This window comes from Alternaria hordeiaustralica (genome assembly GCF_023758085.1).
Source record: "Alternaria hordeiaustralica strain BMP 2776 chromosome Unknown scaffold_1, whole genome shotgun sequence".
NCBI classification, from domain to species: Eukaryota; Fungi; Ascomycota; class Dothideomycetes; order Pleosporales; family Pleosporaceae; genus Alternaria; species Alternaria hordeiaustralica.
The window spans coordinates 3,586,810-3,612,336 of NW_026056773.1; the positions used below are offsets into that span (position 1 = coordinate 3,586,810).

The 25,527-nt window shown below is 52.5% G+C and overlaps 9 protein-coding genes across 9 annotated transcripts; 6 read left to right on the plus strand and 3 right to left on the minus strand.

Moving 5' to 3' along the window:
* Positions 1–1,031: 1,031 nt before the first annotated feature.
* On the plus strand, positions 1,032–2,746 carry J4E84_001153 (uncharacterized protein; the record flags this gene model as incomplete). Its single annotated transcript, XM_049383787.1, has 5 exons — positions 1,032–1,079; positions 1,128–1,257; positions 1,310–1,364; positions 1,422–1,885; positions 1,935–2,746. The coding sequence occupies 5 exons, from the start codon at positions 1,032–1,034 to the stop codon at positions 2,744–2,746; spliced, it is 1,509 nt and encodes a 502-aa protein (XP_049249305.1).
* Positions 2,747–2,932: 186 nt separating this feature from the next.
* On the minus strand, positions 2,933–4,795 carry J4E84_001154 (uncharacterized protein; the record flags this gene model as incomplete). The annotated part of the gene is made up of 1 exon (XM_049383788.1): positions 2,933–4,795. The coding sequence occupies one exon, from the start codon at positions 4,793–4,795 to the stop codon at positions 2,933–2,935; it is 1,863 nt and encodes a 620-aa protein (XP_049249306.1).
* Positions 4,796–6,610: 1,815 nt separating this feature from the next.
* Positions 6,611–11,997, plus strand: J4E84_001155 (uncharacterized protein; the record flags this gene model as incomplete). Its single annotated transcript, XM_049383789.1, has 8 exons — positions 6,611–6,905; positions 6,968–7,815; positions 8,234–8,274; positions 8,328–8,448; positions 8,501–10,537; positions 10,591–10,965; positions 11,012–11,685; positions 11,736–11,997. The coding sequence occupies 8 exons, from the start codon at positions 6,611–6,613 to the stop codon at positions 11,995–11,997; spliced, it is 4,653 nt and encodes a 1,550-aa protein (XP_049249307.1).
* Positions 11,998–12,374: 377 nt separating this feature from the next.
* J4E84_001156 (uncharacterized protein) lies at positions 12,375–14,818 on the plus strand (the record flags this gene model as incomplete). Its single annotated transcript, XM_049383790.1, has 2 exons — positions 12,375–12,378; positions 12,417–14,818. The coding sequence occupies 2 exons, from the start codon at positions 12,375–12,377 to the stop codon at positions 14,816–14,818; spliced, it is 2,406 nt and encodes an 801-aa protein (XP_049249308.1).
* A 218-nt stretch (positions 14,819–15,036) lies between these two features.
* J4E84_001157 (uncharacterized protein) lies at positions 15,037–15,883 on the minus strand (the record flags this gene model as incomplete). Its single annotated transcript, XM_049383791.1, has 2 exons — positions 15,037–15,689; positions 15,781–15,883. 2 exons carry the CDS (start codon positions 15,881–15,883, stop codon positions 15,037–15,039), a joined length of 756 nt encoding a protein of 251 aa, XP_049249309.1.
* Positions 15,884–16,208: 325 nt separating this feature from the next.
* On the plus strand, positions 16,209–18,663 carry J4E84_001158 (uncharacterized protein; the record flags this gene model as incomplete). Its single annotated transcript, XM_049383792.1, has 2 exons — positions 16,209–16,463; positions 16,513–18,663. The coding sequence occupies 2 exons, from the start codon at positions 16,209–16,211 to the stop codon at positions 18,661–18,663; spliced, it is 2,406 nt and encodes an 801-aa protein (XP_049249310.1).
* Positions 18,664–18,740: 77 nt separating this feature from the next.
* Positions 18,741–20,102, minus strand: J4E84_001159 (uncharacterized protein; the record flags this gene model as incomplete). The annotated part of the gene is made up of 1 exon (XM_049383793.1): positions 18,741–20,102. One exon carries the CDS (start codon positions 20,100–20,102, stop codon positions 18,741–18,743), a length of 1,362 nt encoding a protein of 453 aa, XP_049249311.1.
* Positions 20,103–21,211: 1,109 nt separating this feature from the next.
* J4E84_001160 (uncharacterized protein) lies at positions 21,212–22,537 on the plus strand (the record flags this gene model as incomplete). Its single annotated transcript, XM_049383794.1, has 1 exon — positions 21,212–22,537. The coding sequence occupies one exon, from the start codon at positions 21,212–21,214 to the stop codon at positions 22,535–22,537; it is 1,326 nt and encodes a 441-aa protein (XP_049249312.1).
* Positions 22,538–23,928: 1,391 nt separating this feature from the next.
* Positions 23,929–24,888, plus strand: J4E84_001161 (uncharacterized protein; the record flags this gene model as incomplete). Its single annotated transcript, XM_049383795.1, has 1 exon — positions 23,929–24,888. One exon carries the CDS (start codon positions 23,929–23,931, stop codon positions 24,886–24,888), a length of 960 nt encoding a protein of 319 aa, XP_049249313.1.
* Between the last annotated feature and the right edge of the window lie 639 nt (positions 24,889–25,527).

The following is a 25,527-nucleotide window of genomic DNA, read 5'->3' on the forward strand; positions in this document are numbered from 1 at the left end:
GAGCAGATGTTGGGCGATGGGCCTTTTGCTGGGAGGGGGGTGCAGTGGTGGTAGTTTGTTAGAGTATGCTCGCACGCGAGTTCATTAAAGCAAGATAACAGTAAATGCTCGTGACTACGAGACATCTAGAGAGTACTTCCACTATGAAGGTCACAAGATATCACTGAAAGAGACTACGTGGTTTTCATTTGACGCGTCCATGGAACTGCGGGCAGGTGCTGGTGGGCGGCGGCACTAGCGTTATCGCGGAATTTTGTCCGCATTGCCCGCAACACCGATAAGACGCGTCAAGCACGTCTCGCCAACCTCCCCGACGTTACACCGAACTGAGGCGCCGCTTTCAACACGTAAATTATGAACTCAACGGCATACGGTTGACTTGAGGACTCGTCTTGACGCGTCTGTATCGAGCGTGGCAAGCTTCAAAGGATCTGGGCATAGTACATCGGCTCGTCAACTACTCGTCTCGCACCACCTGGGCATACGCCATGGCTACCGTGACTCGTAGAGCCCAGATACACAGATCTGATCTTAGAGTCAGGTACACCATCACGGCGTAGTTCCGCTTACATCTACGGCAGGCGTCGGGATGGGTGCAGAACCCTCTTCCTTTGCCGTTCCCCGCAGAACCGGTTCCTCGACTTCGCATAACCCACCTCGATGATTGGACGAGATAGGACACAACATGCAGAACGTGGAAGAAAGGCCCTGGCATCAATGACACACATCCGGCATGGGGCCCCTCCGCTAATAGAAATATGCGGCGCAAAGATAAGCATATCAAGACAGGCCTGGCACTGCTTCCTCATTAGGTTACAGTCGCTTCATCAGTCCAGGTTGTTCGGATTGGTTCCGCGCGTCAACGATTATGATTCTATTGAACATACGACGTAAACGTTTTCTCTTCTTCTCATCGGACGAACCGTCTACTGCGCTGTACTAGACGAGTGAATGAGACAACCAACATGAGTTCTCGAAAAGATGTTGACGGCAAAGAGCATGAAGCGAATGCTCTGGACTTACAACGGACCATGTCTGGGAAGCATGATCAGACGCAGGGCTCCGACCAGAAGCTCGAAGTAAGTCACTTCGAGACCATTGAAACTGCCTTACTTACCAAGCAGTAGCAAAACTTTAACGTCTTCTCCCTTATCTCTACGGCAACCTCTCTGATCGCAACATGGGAAGCACTTGGGTCTACAATGGCTACCGGCCTCATATCTGGAGGCCCAGTGTCTCTGGTGTATGGATACCTACGTTCGTCTTCCAATCTGCTGGCTTGAATCGGTCTCTGATACAGATACCACAGTCGCGATCATAGGGACATTGGCAACAGCATTGTCTCTTTCAGAATTGGCCTCCATGTGAGTCGAGAGCTCCTCTGTGGATTGTAAAATCATCTGACCACCGCTTTTCGCCAGGTACCCATCGGCTGGAGGCCAGTACTACTTCGTCGTCCAACTTGCTCCCAAGAAATTCAGAGCAGCATGGGGATATGCCTCGGGATGGATCTGCATATTCGCCTGGCAGACCTTCACTGCGGCTGCCCCGTTCCTCGGCGCAACGATGATTCAAGGTCTCGTCGTACTCAATTACCCGAGCTACTCGTATGAGAGGTGGCACGGAACGTTGATATATTGTGCCTTCCTTGGTCTTGCAGCACTTGTCAATGTCTTCGCTATCAGAATTATGCCTCTGATTTTGCATGCGACATTCGCGCTGCACGTCGGATTCTGGATCGTGCTGATCATTGTCATTTGCGTTATATCACCCAGCAAAAATCCCGCGGAATTCGTCTTCACCACTTTTATCAACGAGTCGGGATGGAGTAGTGACGGCGTAGCTTTCAGCATTGGTTTGCTGAGTAGCACATATGTGCTTGCGGGTTCGTCACGCCCGTTTCAATGATTGTACAAAACTGACAATACGACCAGGATACGACAGCGCGACCCATCTCACCGAAGAGATCAAAGACCCCGAACGCAACGTTCCGCGAGCCATGTTAGCATCAATCATTATCAACGGCGCACTAGGATTCGGGTTCCTGCTCGTTGTTCTGTTCTGTATGGGCGACATCACCGAAGCGATGGAAACGACAACCGGATACCCCATCATCGAGATCTTCTACCAGATTAGTCGCAGCAAGGCGGCGGCGTCAGCCATGACCTGCGCCCTCATAGTCATAGCAGCATTAGCAACAGTCCCTCTTCTCCTGACCGCATCTCGAATGCTGTGGTCTTTTGCCCAGGACGCTGGACTACCTTGCTCGAAAACGCTATCCCGTGTTGACAGCAAACATCATGTACCTCTACCAGCGATAGCGGTCACCAGCGTCTTTCTCATTTTGATCGGCCTCTTAAACATCGGTTCCACTACCGCTTTCAACGCTATCGTATCACTCGGGACAGTCGGTCTGTACATCTCATACTTGATGCCGATATTGCTCATATTTTACCGGCGGATCGTTCGTCCGACATCATTGCCATATGGCCCCTTCAGGCTCGGGAAGCTGGGTGTGGGTGTCAACCTTGTTTCTATTGTTTACACTGTCTATGTGTCTATCTTCCTTCTTTTCCCGCCATATCAACCTGTCACGGCTCAGAACATGAACTACGCGCCAGTCGTTTTGGGAGGTGTTCTGGTGTTGAGTGCTGTGTGGTGGTTTGTCAGAGGAAAGAGGCAGTTCGTTGGGCCCGTGTTTGATACGATTGAAGGCCGGCCCGCACTGGATGATGCCAGAGTTTAGAGGCGACATTGTCGCCATCAGATTTCGTCGAGATGTGCACAAAAGGGTTCATGGTCGACAAGCGGGGAAGCAATACTTGATAGACTTGGTGATTTACTCGTGTAGTGACGTCTATCTATCAAAGCTACAAACGAGATCGGCCAATTTGACAAGTAAAGGATATACAGAGAAAAGAAAGTTCCGCGTTTACACACGGCACAGCTTGCCGTTCTCGTTCGGCAGACCGTCTACGCTCTCTACCTTCCACCTCTCGCTACCGACACCGGTAGTCGCAAAGAACACATCCTGAGGGTCAAGCTTCTTCTTCAATTCCAACAACTTGGGGTAATTGTCACCAAAGAACGCGTTACCGAAGTCAGGCTCGAGACGATCAGCCTCAGCGAGGTAGGATCCAGCACCAGGGCTAATGTCTCTCCACGCCTGCATATCGCCTGCCTGGAACTCCTTGCGGATCCTCAGGATCTCCTCGGCGGTGCTGTTGATCGGCCATCGTACGGATTGCATGCTGAAGGAGACGAGCGGGCGCCAGTGAGTGTTGACAGCGTTGTCGGTGTTGTATGGGTCCTTGGCTTGCATGTTGAAGTGAACTTGCACGCGGTTCTTCTCACTCGATCGGCGGATGTTCTCATATACTTCTTGACGTTTCTCGGCTGTCTCGAAGTTGGCGCGAGGGAAGAGGCGCGATGCGGTGGCTACGTTGGGCTTCTGAACGGCCTCGAGAGGGAAGGATGAACGCCACGCGTCGTAGTAGTTGTCGAAGTGAGTGATATTGGGGTCGTACTTGACGCCCAAGTCGTCGAGCTTGTTAAACCAGGGCTGGAGGAGTGCGGTGGCTTGCTCTACATTCTTGCCCGGCGCGAAGAAGGGCGAGAAGGCGAACGCAAAGGTGCCGTTAGAGGGGATTAGAGTCCAGTATGTGTATGTACCGGCATCGGCGTTGTCGATCCACAGGTCGACGTATGAGCGGATGGCGGCCCAGAACGTCTCGTTGCCTGTGTCCTTGGAGTTGAAACCAAAGCGGGAGGCTGTGACCTCGAGGTCGGGGTGGGCCTTGACGGTCACGGAGGTGACGACGCCAAAGGTACTGCCTCCACCGCCGCGCAGGGCCCAGAAGAGATCGGTGTTGGAGGTAGAGTTTGCAACAACAAACTCGCCATCAGCCCTAACGACCTCCATGGAGAGCACGCTGTCAGCTCCAGTGCCGTACAATCCGGTCAATGGAGAGTGACCACCTCCTTGAATGTATCCTCCCATGACTCCGACCGTCTCGCCTTCGCCACCAACGACGATTCTGCCCTTCTCAGCGGCGGCCTTGTAGATCTCGAAAGCCTGCACTCCGACACCGCTCTTGAATGCAGGGCCAGTGTAGTTGAGCTTCTCATCGACGTACTCTTCGATGTACTCGATGTCCTTCATGTTGTGCGTCCAGATGCTGAGAGCATCCTTGCCACCACTTTTGCCGAGGAAGTCGTGGCCAGTGTTCTTGACGACGAGTCTGACACCCGAATTACGAGCAAAGTTGACGGCGAGTTGGACGTGCTTGGGTTCAGTCGCGTTGACAACATACATGGGGAAGCCTCCACGAGTGCAGCCATGCGAGTCGTAGAGAACCGGTGGGGCACAGGTCAGGCCTTGCGCGACTGGGGACATCATCTCAATAGGGTCGATCATGTGGATATACGACTTCTGCCATGCTGCCACAGTGTATTCGGAGCATTTTGCAGCGTTGTAATCTTCGCCAGGGTAGCACACTGCTGCCAATGGAGTAGGTGCACTGATGACGCGGTCGCCAGTGAGTTTGCTGAGCTGGGACCAGGCTTCATCGGAAGGCCATTGAGGGTCATCGGGGTAGACTTTGCATCTCGAAGAGTTCGTTGGTGTTGTAGCGTCGAGCGAGCCGGGGAGAAAGAGGGACCTGACTGTTGAAGTGACGCCTTGGAGGTCTACATCTACGTTGAGGGTGTTGGTTCCAGCCTTAGCCGAAAGGACGGGTGATGCCGTGGTTGACGTTGCAGCCAAAACTGCGAGCCACATAGCGATGGAAGCCATTTTGAATAGTTCGCCGGTGTAAAACGACGACTCAGTGTTTCACCGAGGGTACCAGTCTTTGGCAATTGATCGTCTCCCGTCGGACGGCTGCAGATCTACATGTCTGTCAGAAAGTTTCTTTTTGCCATTGACGGCCGTTACTCACTGTACCTTTCCCCTGGGGCTTGCGGCTGGTCTGCGGATGACGGACCGTTGCGCACTGAGACGAGAAACAAGGCGATAGTCATAATGGTCATCTTACGGACTGACTCGATATAGGAGGCGTCGTCCAATAACCTGTGCTTGGCAGGATGTAGGCTAATGTTCTTTGCCCAGAGTGTGACCGCTGATCTTGGCTGGAAAGATTGTTGACAGCTGAGATAACCGGGGGCGACGACATGGTATTCAAGTAATCACGGCATCGCAACCTATCCAGGCAATTCCTGAGTGTCCATGTATGCAGATGCTGCTTGGTACGGCGTATCTCACATGCATATTCTATATATTGGACCTATCACAAGAAGCGATCAGCAATGAAAATGCGAATTCTGCACTCGTGAGGCAGTCCCTGGAATATCGACTGTGCCCACGTGCGCTCGAATATGTCGTTGGGACTAGTCTCAGGCACATCGTTACTCGAGTCGTGGAGCTTGCCGCCCAGGGTCTGCCTGTTGGTGCCGGCGTAGCTGCCGGTAGTGCAAAGTCTGAGAGTCATGTACGCACGCAAGCGCGAAGCTGCCGCGATTGCCTGACAACGGACCTGCAGCAGTGGAGCTCACAAGTAGTTCTAAAACACGCGTTCATGATAACGGCTTGGAATGGTGTCAGTTATTTCTCGGCCATCAATTGCAATTGAGTGCAGTGAGGATGACTACGCGTCTGGCAGGAGCCGCGTCAGACGGGTCGGACAATAAACTAGTCCCGGGGGATCGCCTCCGTTAGCCACATGGCCGCCAACCTCCAAGCCTTCAACGCCAACAACGCCATAATCCTGAAGATCGGCATACTTACTTCCCCTAATCGCAAGTGGCTCAAAACATCGATTCGCTCACTTTGCAATCGCAATCGAAATCTCTAGTGGCAGTGGCTCAATTGTCCATGGTTGCGTCCAGACCATCGACCAGCCAACAACTGGGCGGACAGGCCTCCAGCCGGAAGATTGCGACCGTGTCCAGGGCTGCCCTTGACATGTCAGCCCAAATTCGGACCGTGAGAAACCGATTTGGACTTCGTGAGACGCTCTAGTCCTCTTTCTGGTCAAGCGAGAGGGGAAGACACGAGCGGGAGTCGACTACTGTTGCCGCGGCTGTGGTGTGCATAATGGACCGCCTCGCTTTGGACGACGCCTCTGGTTCCTGGCAGGTTTTTATCCTTGAGACGACAAGAGTCTAGAGCAGCGGCTGGTCCGAGGCAACCTTTCACCTCGCCGTGCAGTGACAGCATCCGTCTTGGCCACCAAACATCCAATCCTGACACCAAGGGAGTGTACGTGCGACTTCCCGCGTGGACGCGCGACATATACTAGTCACATAGCGAGGAAAACTCGAAGGCGCCCAGTGCGGGTACATTCGACTTTTCCTTGGGTGGGCCAATAACACCTACAATATCCGTCACACTTCAGATCCTCACTGTTTGCGTCGTTACTCCACGTTCGCTTCTCGGTGCGATCATCCGTCGTGGACCCACGATCTTCGTAAGCCCTCTGGTTCATCCGGTTCACGATCCACTGGACAGGCCAACATTGAACTCCACGCTGTGGGCTTCAACGGCTACTGCGCACCAACGGACTGAGCGCTCCACAGTCGCACGACGCTGGCGACAAACACCAGCAGGACTATGGTGGAAAGCCGACAACCCGAGGTCCTGGCCATCATCGGTACTTTCACAGTCGTCGCCTCTCTCACAGTCTTCCTCAGGGTATGGTCGCGGTACCTCGGACGCAACTTTTGCTGGGACGACCACCTTATCTTGATAGCCTTTGTCCTCCTCATACTAGATACTCTGGCAACATGGATGTACATTGTACTGAGCGGCACCGGCTATCATGTCTATGATCTGCCCAAGAAGTCCGTGGCGGAACAGCTCGTTGCGATACGATGGAACTTCGCAGTACAGATGATGTACCACCCACGTATGTATATCGGATCTGCAGGACATTCCGGAATTTTGCTGACATGTGGCGTCTGCTTCTAGTCATGGGATTGATTCGAGCTTCCATCATCATGTTTCTCTTCCGCATGAAGGATAGTCGACGTCGCGTACGATACCCGTTACACCTTACTTTCTGGCTGAACATCATATACTCCGTCGGGTCGACTATAGTCAATGTCGTGCAGTGCACGCCTCGTGCCTACGCTTGGTCCAGACCTGCCATGGACAGCATCGATGCCGATGGAAATGTTGTACCAGGCGGTACTTGTATCGACGCACGTACCTTTGTACTTGTGTCGTGTGGTTTGTCCATCTTCATGGATCTTATCATCATCCCAATTCCTTCTATCATGGTATGGGGCCTCCAAATGCACCGACGTACGAAGCTCCTAGTTGTTATCGTCATGAGCCTGGGTTGGATAGCGACAGGTGTCTCGATCGGCAGATTCATCGTGTATTACTACCGATTTGCTCCTACCAACAAGGATCGTACCTGGGATATTGGCATCGGAATCAGCATTGCCGAACCAGCTGTACACATAATGACAGCCTGTGCGCCAGCGACCAAGTGTCTCTTCCGAACCCTGTTCCCACAATATGGCACCGGCCGGAACACCTCTTACTACGAAGACCGTACCGCGGGTACAGTGCGACCGAGCACCAAGGTCTTCGGGAACTTCAACTTCGGGCTATCCAACAACCCAGATGACGAGATCACTATTCAGGAACTGGGAGGAGCCCCTAGGACTGCCCCACTTCCACCCGTAAAGGACGAGTGCGAATATGGATTGAAGGCAATGGGAAGCTTCGAATCCAAGGAGTTTGTTGCGAGAGGATTAGGGAGAAAGAAGAGCTGCTCAAAAACCGCATGCACAGAAGCTAGTGAGCCCGTAGAGGCTGAGCCAGAGCATTGCCTGGGGCAAGCTCGGTGATTGTGCTTTTAGTCTGCGATGATGAGCGATGATAGCGTTTGAGATACCTGGTGAAGATATTCACACTCCTTTAGCACATAGTAGTAATCGATGACGTCTACGGCCAATTGAGATCTGTGAATATAATTGTACCCTTGTATTGACCTGACTGGGAGTGGAAGATGGCGGGGCACGCGTGGGCGCGCTGCCACGTGAAGACCTAGCGCGATTTGGTGGGCGGTACCGAGACCCTTGCCCATGTGAGACGGAACAACAAACATTAGCAGCGACGCATTTCAGCACGACAGCACATGCAGCCACCATGAGGATTATAGAACTCGTAATCGATGTAGGCGACCCAAACCTTCTTAGTAGTCGCTTTCTAACACGCGCATAGGGCTACAAGTCGTACGCTGTTCGTACCGTCATCTCTGGCTGGTAGGGCTTGTTTACGCTCCCCGCACGCAACGACACGACTGACAGCCGACCAGGGACGAGAGCTTCAACTCAATCACGGGACTGAACGGATCCGGAAAGTCGAACATTCTCGATTCAATATGTTTCGTACTCGGAATCAACAACTTGAGCGTGGTGCGAGCGCAGAACTTGCAGGTGAGTGTACCGGGAAAGAGTACGCGATGCAGGAGAGCTGACAGTACTGTAGGATCTCATCTACAAGCGCGGCCAAGCGGGTGTCACCAAAGCGAGCGTTACCATCGTGTTCGATAACCGCGACAAATCGAAGAGCCCCGTTGGCTTTGAGGAACATGCACAGATTTCGGTGACAAGGCAGATCGTGCTCGGAGGAGCGAGCAAGTACCTCATCAACGGACACCGCGCGCAACAACAAAGCATACAGAACCTATTCCAGTCTGTACAGCTGAACATCAACAACCCGAATTTCATGATCGCACAAGGAAAGGTCATGCAGGTGCTGAACATGAAGGCCAAGGAGATTTTGGCTATGCTGGAAGAGGCTGCTGGAACACGCATGTTCGAGGACAGACGGGACAAGGCATACAAGACCATGGCTAAGAAGGAAATGAAAGTGCAGGAGATTACGGAGTTACTGCGAGACGAAATCGATCCGAAGCTCGAGAAACTGCGGATGGAGAAGCGTGCCTTTCTGGACTTCCAACAGACACAGAGCGAGCTCGAGCGCCTTACGAAGCTAGTCGTCGCATACGACTACATACGATACAACGAGCGATTACAACAGTCAGCCGAAGACCTCGAAGCCAAGAAACAAAGGGCGAAAGACCTCGACGCGTCTGCTGTGCGCATGAAGAAGGAGATTGAGAACCTCCAGGAGGACATCAAACAGACAAAGGCAACACGAGAGAAGGAGCTGCGCAAGGGCGGGAAGTTCCAGGCTCTGGAAGAGGAAGTCAAGACGCATTCGCACGAGATTGTCCGCCTGACGACAGTGCTAGACCTGAAAACGACTAGCATGGCCGAAGAGGTAGAACGGAAGGAGGGTGTCGAGAAGAGTGTCAAAGAATTGGAGAAGCTACTACAGGAGAAGAAGCAGACGTACGAGAAGTTGCAAGAGAAGTACCAGACAGCCCACGCCGAGCTGGCGAAGCAGACGGAGGAGGTGGAGAAGAAGGAAGAGCTTCTCCAAACCCTACAGACAGGTGTGGCTTCTAAAGAAGGCCAGGAAGGCGGTTACCAAGGCCAACTGCAAGACGCCCGGAATCGCGCAAGCGCAGCCGCGACCGAGCAAGAGCAGAGCAAACTTCGGATATCACATCTTGAGAAGCAGATCAAGGAAGACGAGCCGAAGGCGAAAAAAGCCAAAGAACAGAATTCCGGGCTCCTCAAAGACCTCGAGGCGTTGAAATCCCAAGCTCAGAAGCTAGAAGCGGACCTTGCGAAGCTTGGCTACAACGAAGGTCAGGAAGCCGATATGTATCAGCAAGAGTCGCATCTTCAGGCGCGCATACGCGAACTCCGGCAACAGGCAGACGGCATGAGGCGGCAGGTTGCGAACATCGACTTCAGTTACAACGACCCATCCCCGAACTTCGATCGGTCTAAAGTGAAAGGTCTTGTCGCTCAGCTCTTCACCCTAGAAAAGGAGCATACCCGAGCAGGTACCGCTCTGGAAATCTGCGCTGGTGGTCGGTTGTACAACGTTGTCGTCGACTCAGCTGCTACCGGCAAGCAACTTCTCGAGAACGGCAAGCTGAAGAAGCGAGTGACGATCATTCCACTCAACAAGATTGCAGCTTTCAAGGCGTCGGCAGAGAAGATTGGGGCTGCTCAGAAGATCGCGCCTGGGAAAGTCGACTTGGCCTTGTCGTTGATTGGATACGAGCACGAGGTCAACGCCGCCATGGAGTACGTCTTTGGGTCCACACTCGTCTGTGAGGATGCCGAGACCGCTAAGCGCGTGACCTTCGATCCAGCAGTGCGCATGAAGAGTGTCACTCTACAAGGTGACACATACGACCCAGCTGGTGTTCTGTCTGGTGGTAGCGCACCTCAGTCTAGTGGAGTTCTCATCACCCTCCAAAAGCTCAATGAAATTACGACAGAGCTGAGTTCACAAGAAGCCCAGCTTCAGTCACTGCAGGCCACCATGGCCAAAGAGAAGAAGAAGTTGGACGCTGCTCGTAAATCAAAGCAGGAGCTCGACCTCAAGAGGCACGAGATCAAGCTCACTGAGGAGCAGATTGGCAGCAACTCTTCCTCATCGGTAAGTGATGACTCCTAGAATGCGAACCTGAGGCTTTGCTAATTATGAATTAGATCATCCAAGCCGTAGAAGAGATGAAGCAGACCATTGCTCAGCTCAAGGAAGACATAAAAGCGGCGAAGACTCGCCAAGACGAGGCCAACAAGGACGTCAAACGTATCGAACGCGACATGAGCGAGTTCAGCAACAACAAGGACAGCAAGCTTGCAGAACTACAGTCATCGCTGGATAAGCTCAAGAAAGCTTTGAACAAGAATAGCGCTTCAATCAAGCCCCTGCAGACCGAGATGCGCGAAGCTATGGTCGAGTCCGAGCAATGCGGGAGCGATCTGGCAGCAGCACAAGAGCAACTTGAAGAGGTTCAGACCAATCTGCAGTCGCAGCAAGCAGAAGTGGACGAGTTGCTAGCTGAGCAATCTCGTGTACAGGTAAGTTCTCTAGACCGAGGTCACTTGTCGATGCTAATTTTGCTAGGACGCACACGACTTAGCTGCAGCCCACTTGAGAGACGAACAAGCGAAACTCACTGGGTTCGACGAAGAACTTCGCTCACTTGAAGACGCGATCAGGTCGAAGAACTCATCCATTACTGAAGGCGGTCTTGAACAACAGAAGCTCGGCCATGAGATCGAAAGGTTCCATAAAGAACAAGAAGGCGCAGCTAGCCATGTTAAGGCGCTCGAGAAGGAGTATGAGTTCATCGCGAGCGACTCCGAGCTCTTTGGACGTGCCGGCACAGTCTACGACTTCAAGGGCGTGAACATGGCCGATGCGAAGACCAGGCGGAAGTCGTTGGAAGAGCACTTCCAGCAGAAGAAGAACAAGATCAACCCCAAGGTCATGGCTATGATCGACAATGTTGAGAAGAAAGAAGCCAGTCTCAAGCGGAACATGTCGACAGTCATCCGGGACAAATCGAAGATTGAAGAGACTATCGTCAAGCTTGATGAGTATAAGAAAGAGGCGCTGCACAAGACCTGGACAATTGTCAATCGCGATTTCGGTCAAATCTTTAACGAGCTGCTGCCAGGCAGTTTCGCGAAACTGGATCCTCCTGAGGGCAAGACAATTTCGGATGGTCTGGAAGTCAAAGTCATGCTGGGCAAGGTGTGGAAGCAGTCACTGACAGAGCTGAGTGGTGGTCAACGGTATGCACTCACCCGTACTCGCCCGGATCACATGCGCTAACATTTTCTAGATCACTTATCGCCTTATCCCTCATTATGGCCCTCCTCCAGTTCAAACCTGCACCCATGTACATTCTAGATGAAGTCGACGCCGCGCTGGACCTGTCGCACACACAAAACATCGGCCGTTTGTTCAAGACCCGCTTTAAGGGATCGCAATTCATCGTTGTCAGTTTGAAAGACGGCATGTTCCAAAACGCAAATCGCATCTTCCGCACACGGTTTGTCGACGGTACTAGTGTGGTGCAAGCCTCGTCGGGATCATCTGGATAGGTATTGATGTTTGCGTAATGTGTTATGAGACATGGTTTGGATACCCGGTACGCATGGCTTGGTTTGCGGAGTGGAAAGATATCCGTGTGGTTCTGCATAGAATGGTGTTGGTGGAGTCTTGTTTATGACACTAATGTCCCGGTTGGGAAGTTGGTATGCACATCCGCGGCCCAAACGGCCACTTCCTCGTTAAGATGTCTTGTCGTCCATGTCTCCTTCCTGATGCGGAAACCGAAGATACAAGCTTCCTCTACACCCCAGTTCAGAGCAACACCATGTTTCCTACAACTGCGCGCTACCTATTCTTTCTGCGCACCCACCTACGATACACCTATTGACCTTACGAACGGTTTGCTAATCAACATACCGCCCGCTAGATGCGTGATCAACTGGGCGCACACGCTTCAGATACGCAACAGCGGCTTTCATCGCCGGTCCGCTCATGCTATCGGCACCACCGACCAGGGCCCACGCAATCGATACCCCCGCGTATGCCTCTATCACACCTTCGGGCATACCAGGGCTGATCGCACCCTCTGCACACGATCTCGGTAGCTTCCTGGGCCCGAGCTCGCCGACGTCTCTCACTAGACACTACACCTCACTTCAGGACCATGCCGACCAGATCGTTAGCACGGAGTCGTCAGAGAACGGCGAAGGAACTACCCCAAGACGGCACGTCGACAGACGTGAGGGGTTTAGCTGGGACCATCGAGCAAGCCTCGGAAATGAGAGCAGGCACAGTCGCAACCCAATGGCGATGGAGCAGGAACGTCCGAAAACACCTCCACCGCTGGAAGAGATAATTCGAAGGACGACCATCGACGATGCAGACCACATCCAAAACAGCAAGCTGCAGCATATCGACAGTATGGAGTCGCGCAATTCTGAAACTACAGCTCGAACGGGTTCCTTTTCCACGGAAACCAATGATTCCTACGTCCGCGATTACAGAAGGTCATCTATCGCAGCTTTTGCCAAGGGCATCGTACGGCACGTACCAGAATTCAGGATGCTTCACCTACCCGAAAGCAAAGATGACCAAGACCGGCGAGATCCCCAGGAAGGAAGTCCGCTTAGATTACACAAGAAGGACCGTATGCTATCATTCGCACCACTTCCCGTTGTAAAAGCGAAGGAGTCGTACGAGCAAGCATCAAAGCCATCCGTTGTTATCGAGGAGCCAACAACACCGACAAAGAATGAGAAGATTCCATCGGGCCCACAGTCTCCAACGGGAAAAGGCGGACTACGGGACCGCAGAAAGGTCAATCTCGATCTTTCCATGCCAACCGTCATTCCAGACTTACCTGCTCGCGGCCGCTCACCCGTCGATATTATGGCCAACCTCGGTGCTCCACGCGCGCGAAGTCCGAAAACACCGTGGATCCGCAAAGAGCAGCCGAAGTGGGAGCCAATGCCAATGGCCAAAGCTACGCCAATCCTCGAAGAAGACTACATTCGGGACAGCACCTCAGCGCTGAGGAATGAAAACCAAGGTGGCATAGGTCTCCTGCCCGATACCGATGCGATCTTCTCGTCGCAATCCCCGAAGTTCGAACGACCGCCACCGAAAGTAAGAGATCGGTGTTACATTGATCGTCCGCGATCGAAAAGAACGAGAAGTGGCAGAAGTGAGAAGAGTGGTACGAGTGCCAGCGATTCAACGGTGGCCAAGACACCAGATGGGAGTTGGACGCCAGCAGAAGAGAAGATATACAGAGAACAGCAAGCCCGAACAAAGGCAGAGTTGCAGCAAATAGCGAGCGAATCCAAGGCGACACGTTCGCGCCGCTGGTTATGGCTGCACAAATCGAGTGACGATGCACCTCCCTCTCCTGGACCAGCGCAATTTCTCAACCGCCGCTTCTCTTTCAATCCCTTCCGACGCTCAAACCGCATCTCCGACCAAAACGGCACAGAGACTACCAAACAACAAACTCCATTTTCCTTCTTCCCGGCTCGGGGCAAACAGGTACATCCAGTAAAGTCTCTCGCACAGATGCATGCTCCGCCAGCCTTCATCCCACCCGGCCTCCAGCGCGTACCAACCCCACCAATGTTCGACTCAAACGGCGAAGTCAAAGGCAAGCTAGCAGACTTCTTCTTCGACGTCCACGGCGGTGGCAGCGCAATCAACACACGCAACAAGCCCAAGTCCAGTCCAGGCGGCTACTGGGATTCCGATGCCCTACTCATGAGCCTAGCAAACGACATCGACGACCCCTCAGACGAAGCAGAAGACGAAGGCCCCTCCGGCCCCCGCAGCGACTTCATCAACCCACCCGTTGACTTTGGCCCGAGCAGCACCCTCACGGCAAGCACAAGCAACGAAATCGGCAACGCAGCAGGTTACCTCGGCGTAAAACCACCAGCCAGTCCCTCCCTAGCCGCCACATCCCCCATGCTGGGCCACGACGTCTGGTCCCGCATTCACCAATCGCACTACCCCGACACCCCCGACGAACGCACTCTCGCAGCGCTCGCCCGCCAAGAAGAAGAAGAGCGACGCAAGTTTGAATGGCTCGTCCCTGAACACCTTCCTAACAGTCCGCTGTGCCCTCTGCATCCGAAGTATAGGGGGCCCAGCGCGGACTTGTGTTACTGGCATGGACGCAGGTCTGGTAATGAGATTAGGAAGGGAGAGTATGGGGGGTTGGGGGCGAAGGGGGTCTGGAATAGCGCGAGTGGGAGTAGTGGATATAGCCTGCATGATTATGGTTTTGGGGATAACGGAGTGGCTGGAGGTATGCCTAGGCTCGCGGGGACGCCGAGTAGGGAGGTGAAGAAGAGGAGATTGATTAGCTTGTCGAATTCTTAAGTGCTAGAGTTGTTGTTGATGTCAGGTTGAAAGGCCTCTTGAGACAGGCGAAGAGGATTAATCATCACGACTGAGAGAGAAATGAAGTTTACATACGAGAAGATGAATTCTAGACATGCAATTACCGTCTACTAGATCGTCGTACCTCATGAAATGCGCCAGTGAAGGAGCCCGTCTATCGTAATGCGAGTGCGCTCGGCACCATGCGCCGTTGCCCCTCAAGACTTCTTGTACGCACTAGCAGGCTTCGCTATCTTGCCGTGATCGTTCCACAACTGCTCCCTCTCACGGATGATCTGTTGCGCCCATGCCTTGACTTCCTCGCTCTTGATAACATCTGCGACCCACTGGAATTCCCCAAGATCATTCTCGCACTTGGACGTGCGCTCGTATTCGACCATCTGAACGAGAAGCTCAATCTTGTCAATGTCATGCACAAAGTGCGACTCAGCCGTCTTGCTGTCCTCGTATTCCTGCCATAACGCCCTGATGTCCTGGCCGTTGAGTCCACCGTTGAACTTGCCCAGCAGGTTTGTGCAGATGTAGTCCATAGTCTCGGTCTCTCTCCTGCTCTTCTCCTCCTTGGAAATTCCGTCTACAGGTGTGATGTCGCCGACAAGCGCCTCAGCCATGTCGTGGACAACAGCCATGCGACAGCATCGCGCGATATCGAGCTTCGAGCTTATCGAGGCAGGCGCCATCATGGTGAGGATGCTCATGCGGTACATGTGGTCGGATATGGACTCGCCATCGCCAATTTCGAAACGCTGCCATCCTGCACGCTTGGTCGTCTTTAGGCGCTCGAGGAGGTGGAAGAAGGGGAGCGGTGAGTCGGTATTTTCGGCGTACTTAAGTGCGTTCTCTGAAAGGACTTTGGGGTAGGTTAGCGCTATGTTGATGAGAAATATGAGGGGTAAGAGAGGTGTCGCATACGGACGAGCTATTGCTTGTTCATGACATACCACTCTCAACTGTCCACTTCTTCTGTTCTGCTTTCTTCGCGTCAAGTACACCGGCGTTAGGGTCGGGCACGCCGTTGACCTGGGTTGCTTCGTCGATTGTCATGGTTGCTTGGTGTCTCGAATGGGCTCGGGGTCGGAGGTTTATAGAGACCCAGAGGGGTGCGTGATTGTCTTATAAACGGTGACTGTTTGGCGAGTGAAGAATGGCGGGACAAGTGACGAAAGTCAGACAGGGAACAGAAGGCGCGAACGGACCTATCGATAACACCCGCCTTGGCAAACAACGCAAGGGTCCCGTCACACCGCAACACCACGCATGCACCTCAAGTCTCAGGGACTCTGACCAGGGTCGCCGCGCGAATGTATGCTCTGCGGTCGCGAACATGTCTCGACCGCCCTCAACCGCCTCTACGGCCACCGCGACTACCATGAGCGGCCATGCGCGCACCGCGTCGGTCAAGACAATTCCCAAACCTCAAGCAGTGAACCCAATAGCAGCACCCGATATCCGCCTTTTCGTAACCAATTTGCGATTGTTGGATTTGGATTTGCGACCGGATTGGCCTGAAATCACGATACAAACTTTCTCGGCAAAAAATGCAGACCAGCGACAGAGAATTGGCGGGGCTGAATGGGCACTATTTCGACTATTCGAAATATGGGATCCCAATGAGACAGCACAGGTATGCTGGGATGAAACCTCACGCGGATATATGTCTGACTTAGCTACAGAAACTCCAACCCTTCTTCCCGCCACTCGAACCACTCCAATCGTTAAACCTCCGCGCTGCGCTATACCGATGTCTGAACGAGTTGAAGAAGAACGGTGTTTTGGGAAGAGAATCAGTTCTTAGGAAAACAATGCTTGACGAGTGCAAGGGCGAGAAGTTCTACGAGATATTGGCTATATTTTCGAATGTCGTACTCAAAAAGGTTCTTGCAGCGCAAGACGGAGGTGATAGAGATGCCGTTGTCGCAAGAAAACTGGCGACAGCGTCAACACTCTCAGTCGAACAGCAACGGTCGTTACTACCCCTAGCTATCGCACACAAGGCAGCGCTCGTCAACGTGCTGAGACAGAAAGAAGAGAAGAGGCTTAAGTACATGGAGTTCCATGGTCTTCTGGACAAAAAGGCAGCAGATATCCGGGGTCGCATACGCAAATGCAAAGATACCCCTCGAGCGCAAAAGCCAGCGATACCCCCGAAAGAAGCCAATGCCATCAAGAAACAGCTCAAGGACAACTGGGTTGGCAACCAACAGTGGCTCGACGTAATGCTACGCGGCGAGAACGTGCAGGCGGACGATGCCTTCCTAAACAGCCGTTTCGACAAGGTCTTGCATATGGTAGAAAAAGGCAGAAAACTAGAAGACGTCGCGCCTGAGACTGGATTACTGGAAAACCTGCAAGCGAGGGTGCAAGAACAGCAGGAGAGGTTACAAAAGTGGAAGGCTTTCCATGCTGAGCTACAAAGCGACGAGTCAGGGAAGGAAACATCAGGAAGCGGACAGACTACGGCGCCAGCAAAGGAGTTCCACTTCGATGACCACTCGCAATATCAATTGCCGTCGGCGAAGCACACAGCAGAATCTGCGAGTGTAAAGCGGCCGACTATGCGAACAGAGTTTCAAGACATCCTGTCTGATATGGACAGTGAGCTGGCGCGAGCCGCCAAAGTCAGGGCTAGTACTGCATCTACAATTATACATCATAGAAGTACCTCGACGGCAAAGACTGCTCGCCCACCACTTCTCACAAGGAAATCTACTCAGACGGAGACGATACGCAAAGCACCAGTGATTCCAGCTAAGCCTGTCAAATTACAGTCACCATCAAGACCAAACTCGTTAGAACATGTCCCGGTCCTACCCAGACCATCTCGGCACGTTCCGACAACTGCCACACCAATCGACTCAGATGCCACACTAATTGGTCAATCATCTGCGTCGAGTAGGGCTACAACCCAGCATGACGCGTCGCCGACGGAGACTGATAACGAGCGCACACCAGTACCGGAGACTAGGCCTGCTGTTTCCGAGCCAGTCTTCGACAACTCACCGTCCGAAGCTGCCAAAACACTTACTAATTACTCAGAGCAAAAAACGGATCTCTCTCCTGAAAAGCTGCTTGAGCCATCACCAGAATACCCCTCTGAACCGCCAATCCCAACTTTCGATCCCCCAGAACTCGATGCTGAAGAAGCACTTGCCGACCAAATTATCAACTCCATCGGTAATGCGACACCATCTCCAGTGAAGAAGCCTCAACCACGCATGTCCCTCTCACTCATTGAACGCACACGCATGACAATGGCACGGACAAACTCTTTCGAACCTGTTCCAGAGTCACCTGATCTCCCGCTGCCATCTATGGGACCACCGCCTATTCCTTCTATTACTGGAGATGAAGACGGCGACCGACGCGCAACACTGGCTGAACGAACACGGCTCACCATGGAAGCCATGCAGTCCAACCCACGCCCCTCCGCCACAGCAAAGAAGGAACAGCGTAAATCTAGCCGATCATCACTCTTCCCCGTCAACCAATTCGATACACCGCGGAACCGCAAATCATTTGAACTCCTAGAACAGGCAAAGCTCGAAAGTATCGAGCGGACACCTACAGAGCAGTTATTTAGCGACGAAGTGGACTACGACAGGGTGTTCAAGTCAAGACCGAAGGTTGCCACGAGTCCGGTTTGGAGTCCTGAAGGCGGCGTTGGTGGTCAGGAAGAGTTTGGAAGTGACGGTGAAGATGTGGATGGTGTTACTGGTATAGATCTGGGAGATGTGGATCAGGACGATGACGGAGAGGATAGGTTCAAGGAAAGTTGGATGGATAGTCCTAGTCACAAGAAGGGGGTGAGGAGTATGAGGTATTAGATACGAGGAAGTACAATTGTAAATGACATATCAACATTGGGACCAGCCCTGTGCGGTCATCCATCTTCTCGTCCCGCTCACGACCAATCCTTCACCTCCACATACGTTGTCCGCTCGCGACGCTTATCCACTCCTCCGTCACCAGTCTCAGTTCTCGTCTCGTTTTGAGTTGGATCGAAACAAGTCATCTGAACAGTACCGTTACATGCTGGATACAGTTCACGCGTCTTCATATCACAGAACATCTGCTCGGGCTCGGAATAGAAGTCAGGTCCAACACTGCCGGTGCTTTGGCAGATCTCCACTGCACTTTGCGTGACGTCTTGACTCTTGACTAGTACTCCATCAAACTGCCTCTGAAGCGGATGGTCGGGTGAAGTGCGCCGATACTTCGATTTGGGAGTATGGTGGAATGGCCAGTAGGATGAAGAAGATCGCGATCTCAGAAGCGACCGACGCTTTTCCGGCCCGGGCGGACATGAAGGCCTTTCTTCACACTTATAATACCACCAATCGTCGTTAAGACACATCTGATCGTACATAACAATGAGATCGTATCGTTGCTGGTACGTGAAATTGTCGTCCTCGCAGATGTGAGGGTCTGTCGTGCTGTCTTTTGCAGCCGGTATACATGCGGAGACGGTATCCAAAGGGAGACTTGCACCTTTAAGTGGCGCTGGACTGAAGATCTCTGGGCAGAGCATTGGGTCGAGCCTGTCGTATGAGCCGAAACGAGCCAGCGAGTCGCACATTTGTGAGGGGTCTTCTTGCCATCCATGGAAGGTAGTGTTGTCGAGCTTGAAGTCTGGAAGATGAACTTGGAATCCTTCGTAGTGGGTCGCCGCGTCTCCGTCGTCGTCGGGCTTATCGATCCACAGGCATTTCGGTCGCCCGTCTTGCGTCTGTCCGGATTCGGACTTGAACTGGATCTGTGTCGCGGATGGGGACCAGGAGTACTTGTAATCTGGGTTGTGCGTGTTGCATATGGCAGCTACCTCGCCGGGGAGGAATGCGTACGTGTCGCTGCTCGTGGGGTATGTGACTGCTATAGCTGAAATGCAGATAGCATCGGTTCCAGATGCGGACACGGTGATGTACTCGGCTTTCTCTGTTTCGCCTGGCTTGATGTAGTCGGCCCAGATGTCGGTTGGACTGTTCTGGCTAATGACCTGCTTGCATTTCTTGTTCTTGCTGTAGCCAACCCGGTCTCCATTCGCGTTGAAGAGTGACACTTCCGGAGCGCATCCGCCGTAACTCAACTTCTCGTAGATCTCGTCCTTCTTGTTCTGCTCATCGGCATCCAACGGTGGCAGACCGACCAGTACGTTGACCTTCGTTTGTGGCTTGGGGTTGCCGTTGAGCCATTCGGGGACCATGGGAGCAAGACTGATCATGGTGAAAGCTACACTAAGACCGAGCTCGGCGAAGAAACCTGACATGGCGAGAGGTGATAAGGTGTACAAGTATGGAACTTTGAATAGGAGGGCATTCGATAGTACAAGATGTGGTTACTAGGATAAGAATGTTGAAGAGCGTGTGGGATATTTGATAGTAGTTGAAGATTGTAGCGATAACTGATGTTGATGCTCTCATCCACTGTCGCTTTGCTCGCTTCTTATATCTGATTGTAAGAGGACATATAACATGCATTCTCCACACAAGAGATCGCGACGTGTCCCTTTGGCCTCTCGTGTCCTAATGCAAGACCCTCTGGACCCCATTCCCATGATGATGGTGTCACCTACACTGCACGCGTCATGCTCGTTCGACTTTCGTGAGCTTGAGATGCAGGATGCCATCACTGTACTCTCAATTGCTCCTTATGTGTCCTTGTTTCTGCGTCATCTCACTGCATCTGTGGTGTCGGCAATTGTGTCGGCCCCGAGTCGCGACACTGAGCACTCGATCTCCTTTCTATGCCGCAGCCCCAACTCCATTACGATGCGATGAAAACGATCATGGCCCCCTTCTGTGACATGGATTAATTGAACATGGCGCCGTATGTCATCACATTGGTGTGGTAATGGCTCTGCGCCGCCTCAACGTGCGGCGTCTGGACTTGCGGCGTGGCGACCATCGTCACTCACAAGCCGCCCCCGCAAGACCCGGAGGCGACTTAAGCTACTGTTAAGTTTCATCTAGAGATATTCCCACCTCTTCGAAGAGCATACGTGACATCCAGCACGCCGATCGTGTTCCACATAGTGACACTGCCGAACTTCGCCACGGGCCGTCCGCAGCAGATGGACAAAGAACCCAAAAACGGCCTTTGATAACGAGAGCTTATGACGTAGCATTGAGATGCGAAATCTGGCATGAGGCTAGATGTACAAATCTGTTGTCTGATTCGAATGTGACCCCAGGAAAGTTCGGCGGGACGAGACACGCAGAGAAACGACGGAGGAAGACATAAGAGCCACGACTCCTGACCCGACGTCCAGCACAACAGTGATCTACTCCCTTCTTTACCCAAACTCTACTATTAAGATCATTCTGCACATTACATCTTCGTATCAATACACCATCGCCACTCGACAACACCATCAACATGCGTCACTCGGTGCCAAAGTCAATTGCTCTTGGATTGTTGTCCGCATACATCCTCCAAAGTAGCGGCAAACCAATCATACCGATCGCTCCATGCCAGAACGAAGTCGATTGTAGCCACCCATTCAACAACACGAATTGGCCTCGTCTTACCCGTACTGATGCTCTCCCGCCCGCACTCGACCGCAGAGCCAGTGGCGGAGGACGCCCAGACAGACCCAACGACAACAGTCCAAACACACCTCATACAAACCCAGATCAGCAAAACACTCCCTCTGACGCCGGCGATCAGCAGGGTGAGTCTGGGGGGTTCAGTGAGCAGCAGGAGACCTCGGGTGGCTTTTCCGATTCGCAGGAAACCGAGGGAGGTTTGAACGACAACGGGGAAGGCTCTAGTTCGCAACCAACAGCCCCCGACCCAGACGCTCAATCAGTAAACCCAGATACAGCCCCGAACCCCAACCCGGCTCCAAATCCTAATCCCGCTCCAAACCCTAACCCGGCTCCAGGTCCCAATCCAGCTCCGAACCCTAACCCGGCTCCAGGTCCTAACCCAGTCCCGAACGCACCCGCAGGTAACAATCCTGGTCAGCCAAACGCTGCTCAGTACCCGCCTTCAGCAAGGAACAACCACAATCAACCGGCAACAAGCAACGGTCCTCCAATCCGTCTCCCAGGCAACGTTAACGCCATCTCTGTTACAGATCGCAGGAACAGCTTCCAGACAATAATAGCCACCCACAACCTGAACGACCAGCCATGGTTCTTCTTCAGTGGCCTCGATGACATGAATCTCAATGGAGAATACAAGACCGCACTTCAAAGCCATGTCGGGGCACAAGGCAGCATGCGATCTATGAACGATGTTTTGCCCATGGATGGCAGAAGTATATGGGATGAACCTAGCAAACTAAAAGAGTGGGAGAAATACAATGACGAGCAGGCAAGTGGTGCTGAGCACTATTACTGGGCTGTAAACTCGAAGGCTTTAGGTCAAGCAGTTCAAGGACATATCTACGTTGCGATTCCCGCAGGTCGAGGCGTGAACCAACCCTACCCCGACAAAGGCTCGAACTGGTGGACATATGAGCTTCCAGAGCTCACTCGCAATCCCAATGTCGACAGTGTCAGAGTCGTCCCTTTCGTCAAAGACATGGATAACAACGACGGCGACCCGACGAAGTTTATCCACTATGGTCCTGAGACACAGATCTGGACACGAGGAGACGAACCGATTGGTACTCCAGCAAACGAGTATGACCGCCTGGAGAGACCCGGTGAGATATGGGAGAAGCAGCCCGAGGTTGGCATACCGAAGGAGAACTAAGACGTTGTGCATGTATGGTTCAGTCCATACATGACGATGGCTTTTGCGCTCGGTCTTGTCGAATAATTGCCAGATTCGGCTCTGGATCGGTTAGCAGATCTGGTTCGTTTGATATCGTGCCTCTTTGCTATTGTCGCTCGTTTTGATGTCCGGTTGTTTTGGTTTTATTTTACGCCTTCGTTCTGTTTCCGTAGAAGCGGAACTCTTTATATTCTATAGTTGTACGGCAGCCTTCAAAATATACTGTATCGTTACCGGTATGCAGACTAGCCAATGTCGAGATTCTGGTCAACCCGTTGACTTGGGCAGGTCTCTGAGCTTTTGCGCCCGCCAGTGTGGTTCCTATTGACAATACTATGCCATGAAAAGGGATCTACCAATGGTTGGATCACTGTCGCGAGCTCATTGCAAAACATCGAACATGGAGAGTGGATGAAGTGGGTTCTGATTCCATCGGCTGCGACCCATTTGCTGGCAGGCTTGAGCGCTCTAACCTTGAGCTAGCCTGACTGGGCGATTGAGGGGCTAGCGCTCTGCCAGATTACCTTGCCACGTCTACATCGCCCCATCGCATTGATTATCTTTGCGATCGCGAAACTAGACGTAGTTGCTACTGGCTCATCGTTCGGAAGGTCAGCACCCGGTATGTTGGTGTCTGTGCCACACGGTCTCCGTGCCACATTGGCGAAGTGTGCAAGCGCCTATCTAAGCATATCAGCGCATGTGACTTGTTCTACAATCTGCCGACTCCTGCTCCATGTCCAGTCCCCAGTGAGTGTCTAATAGTTTGGAAAAGAAGAACGGGGTCGAACAGCGCCATGAAGCTATTAGAGCTGCCGGGAGAGCTCTTCGATACCATCCTACATTTTGCCATCAATGCCCGTGGACTGAAACGAGGTTTGCGCTTGCGGCTGATAAATCGTACGTAAAACCATATCATTTTTGGTAACTCACACTGACAGTTGCCAGATCACTTCGCGCGAGAAATCATGCGTGTACTCTATAGCTTTCGCCTCCTTGACGAATTGGTCTTCAACGAACCTGTTATCCGGAATTTTGAGGAGATACGCTTCTTTCAATCATATGCTGAGTATAGGGTACTGCACGAACCTTCATATGGTAATCGGTTCTTGAACGAAGTCCGAAAGGTGGCACTCCAGATGTTATCTTTGGGCGCCATTGGCGAAACTGATGGAGGCACCATCGAGGACGTGGTCCATATTCTATGCGCAACGAAACGGCGCTCAAAACCCCTTGGACACCACTGGAAGACGGGATTCAATTCTGCATGCAATTGGGATTCGGAGGAGTACGACAAACAATGCTTTGGTGCTGCGCTGTGTACCAATAGGCTCTCATACATCCGGCGGTCTGCTACTTTGAGAGACACAATGCTTTCCGACCTTCCCGGCCCCACCACAAGTTGTCTTTTTGGAGAATACAATGATCTGGCTGGAACATATGGCAACGAGGAACTACTGGAGTATTTGATGACGAGCGGAACTCCAGAAGTCATTCCGAAGATGCGTTCCAGGTTTTTCAGGTTCGCGACGAAAGCCGGTCGGATGAATATTGTTCGCTTCCTGTACAACTTTCGAAGCGCAGAATGGCCATGGAATTTTGAGTGTGATGCAGAGGGGAACAGAAGACCACTAGAAAACATTCTTGACGGCGGTCACAATCCTGAGGTCTGGGATTTCGTCGAGGCTATGCGCATTGCTGAAGGAATATCACCGGCATCCAGTGATATTGTTGATAGCAAACTCCACAACTGTGCAAGAATCGGCTACCTAGGCATAGTGTCGCACCTCCTACGCATCGGTGAGTACGCCAATGGAGATCGAACCGGCATCCTCCATATAGCCGTCAAGTACGCTAGCGAACGCGGCCACGCAGCTATTGTCCAGCTTCTCTTAAACAATGGTGCGAATCCGAACATCACTCTCGAAGGTGCCGTACGCCGCGGTCACGGGAAGCTCGTGCAAATGCTGCTGGATCGCGGAGTCAAGCCCAGCGAGGCACTTGTCGATGCCGGAAGATACTACAAACCACACACTAAGCTTCTGGCGAACATAGAAAGAGGGCCTTATCTGGACGTAGTCCGGCTACTTGTTGACGCCGGCGTAGACATAAACGAAAGCATTGGCAAGGACAGCCCTCTCGCCGGAGCAATCGCCGCAGAACATACATCACTGTTTGAGTTCCTTCTCGAACGAGGAGCGGATTTGCATTCTCCTGGGATAGCAGAGGAGTGCGTACGGCGAGCGAAAAAGGATGGGCTGGAGTCTATGCTACTGCTGCTCGGAAAACATGGGGTTGATGTCAATGTTGATTTGGAGGAAGCGGCGTGATTGAACAGAGACGTCAGGTATATCCGTACGCCGTTCTGTAACGAGCAGAACATCACTTCTACTGGGTGCGCTAAACGTCAAGGAGATGTAGCGGAAGTGGAAGAGAACACCCATGATGTGTTTTTGATGAACAGATTTATGCTCTGGGCAGCTTCCAAGACGCCAGGATGCACAGCAAACATGAGTTCAGCGCTATTGAGTACTGGGACGCGAGTTCCGCGGACCAGATCCATTTGAGCGAAAGAGACATGGTTATTGACTGCTATCGTTTTCGGAAGCGCTGACTGGATGAAAAAGTATATTGGAATGATGTGCGTAAGAGAGCCATCCCATAACTCGGTCGGCATATTGTTTTGTTGGAAAGGAGAGTCGACACATAGTCTTGTGTGAATATGATTTTAGAAAGTTCGCAAAGAGCGCACATCTTATGAGTGTGCTTAATGTTCAGGAAGGACAGGCTGCTTTATATACCACCGGAAGCACAGACGTCTCAGTCATACGTCGCTCCAGCCAGGTTTTGGATAACACACACCACAGCTTACTGCCTCTCCATGTCAAGGTGACGTGAACCTTTTTGTTTTGGAAGGAACATATGCAGGATGTATGCAGCACTCCCAATAATTTGAAACCTCCACAAGC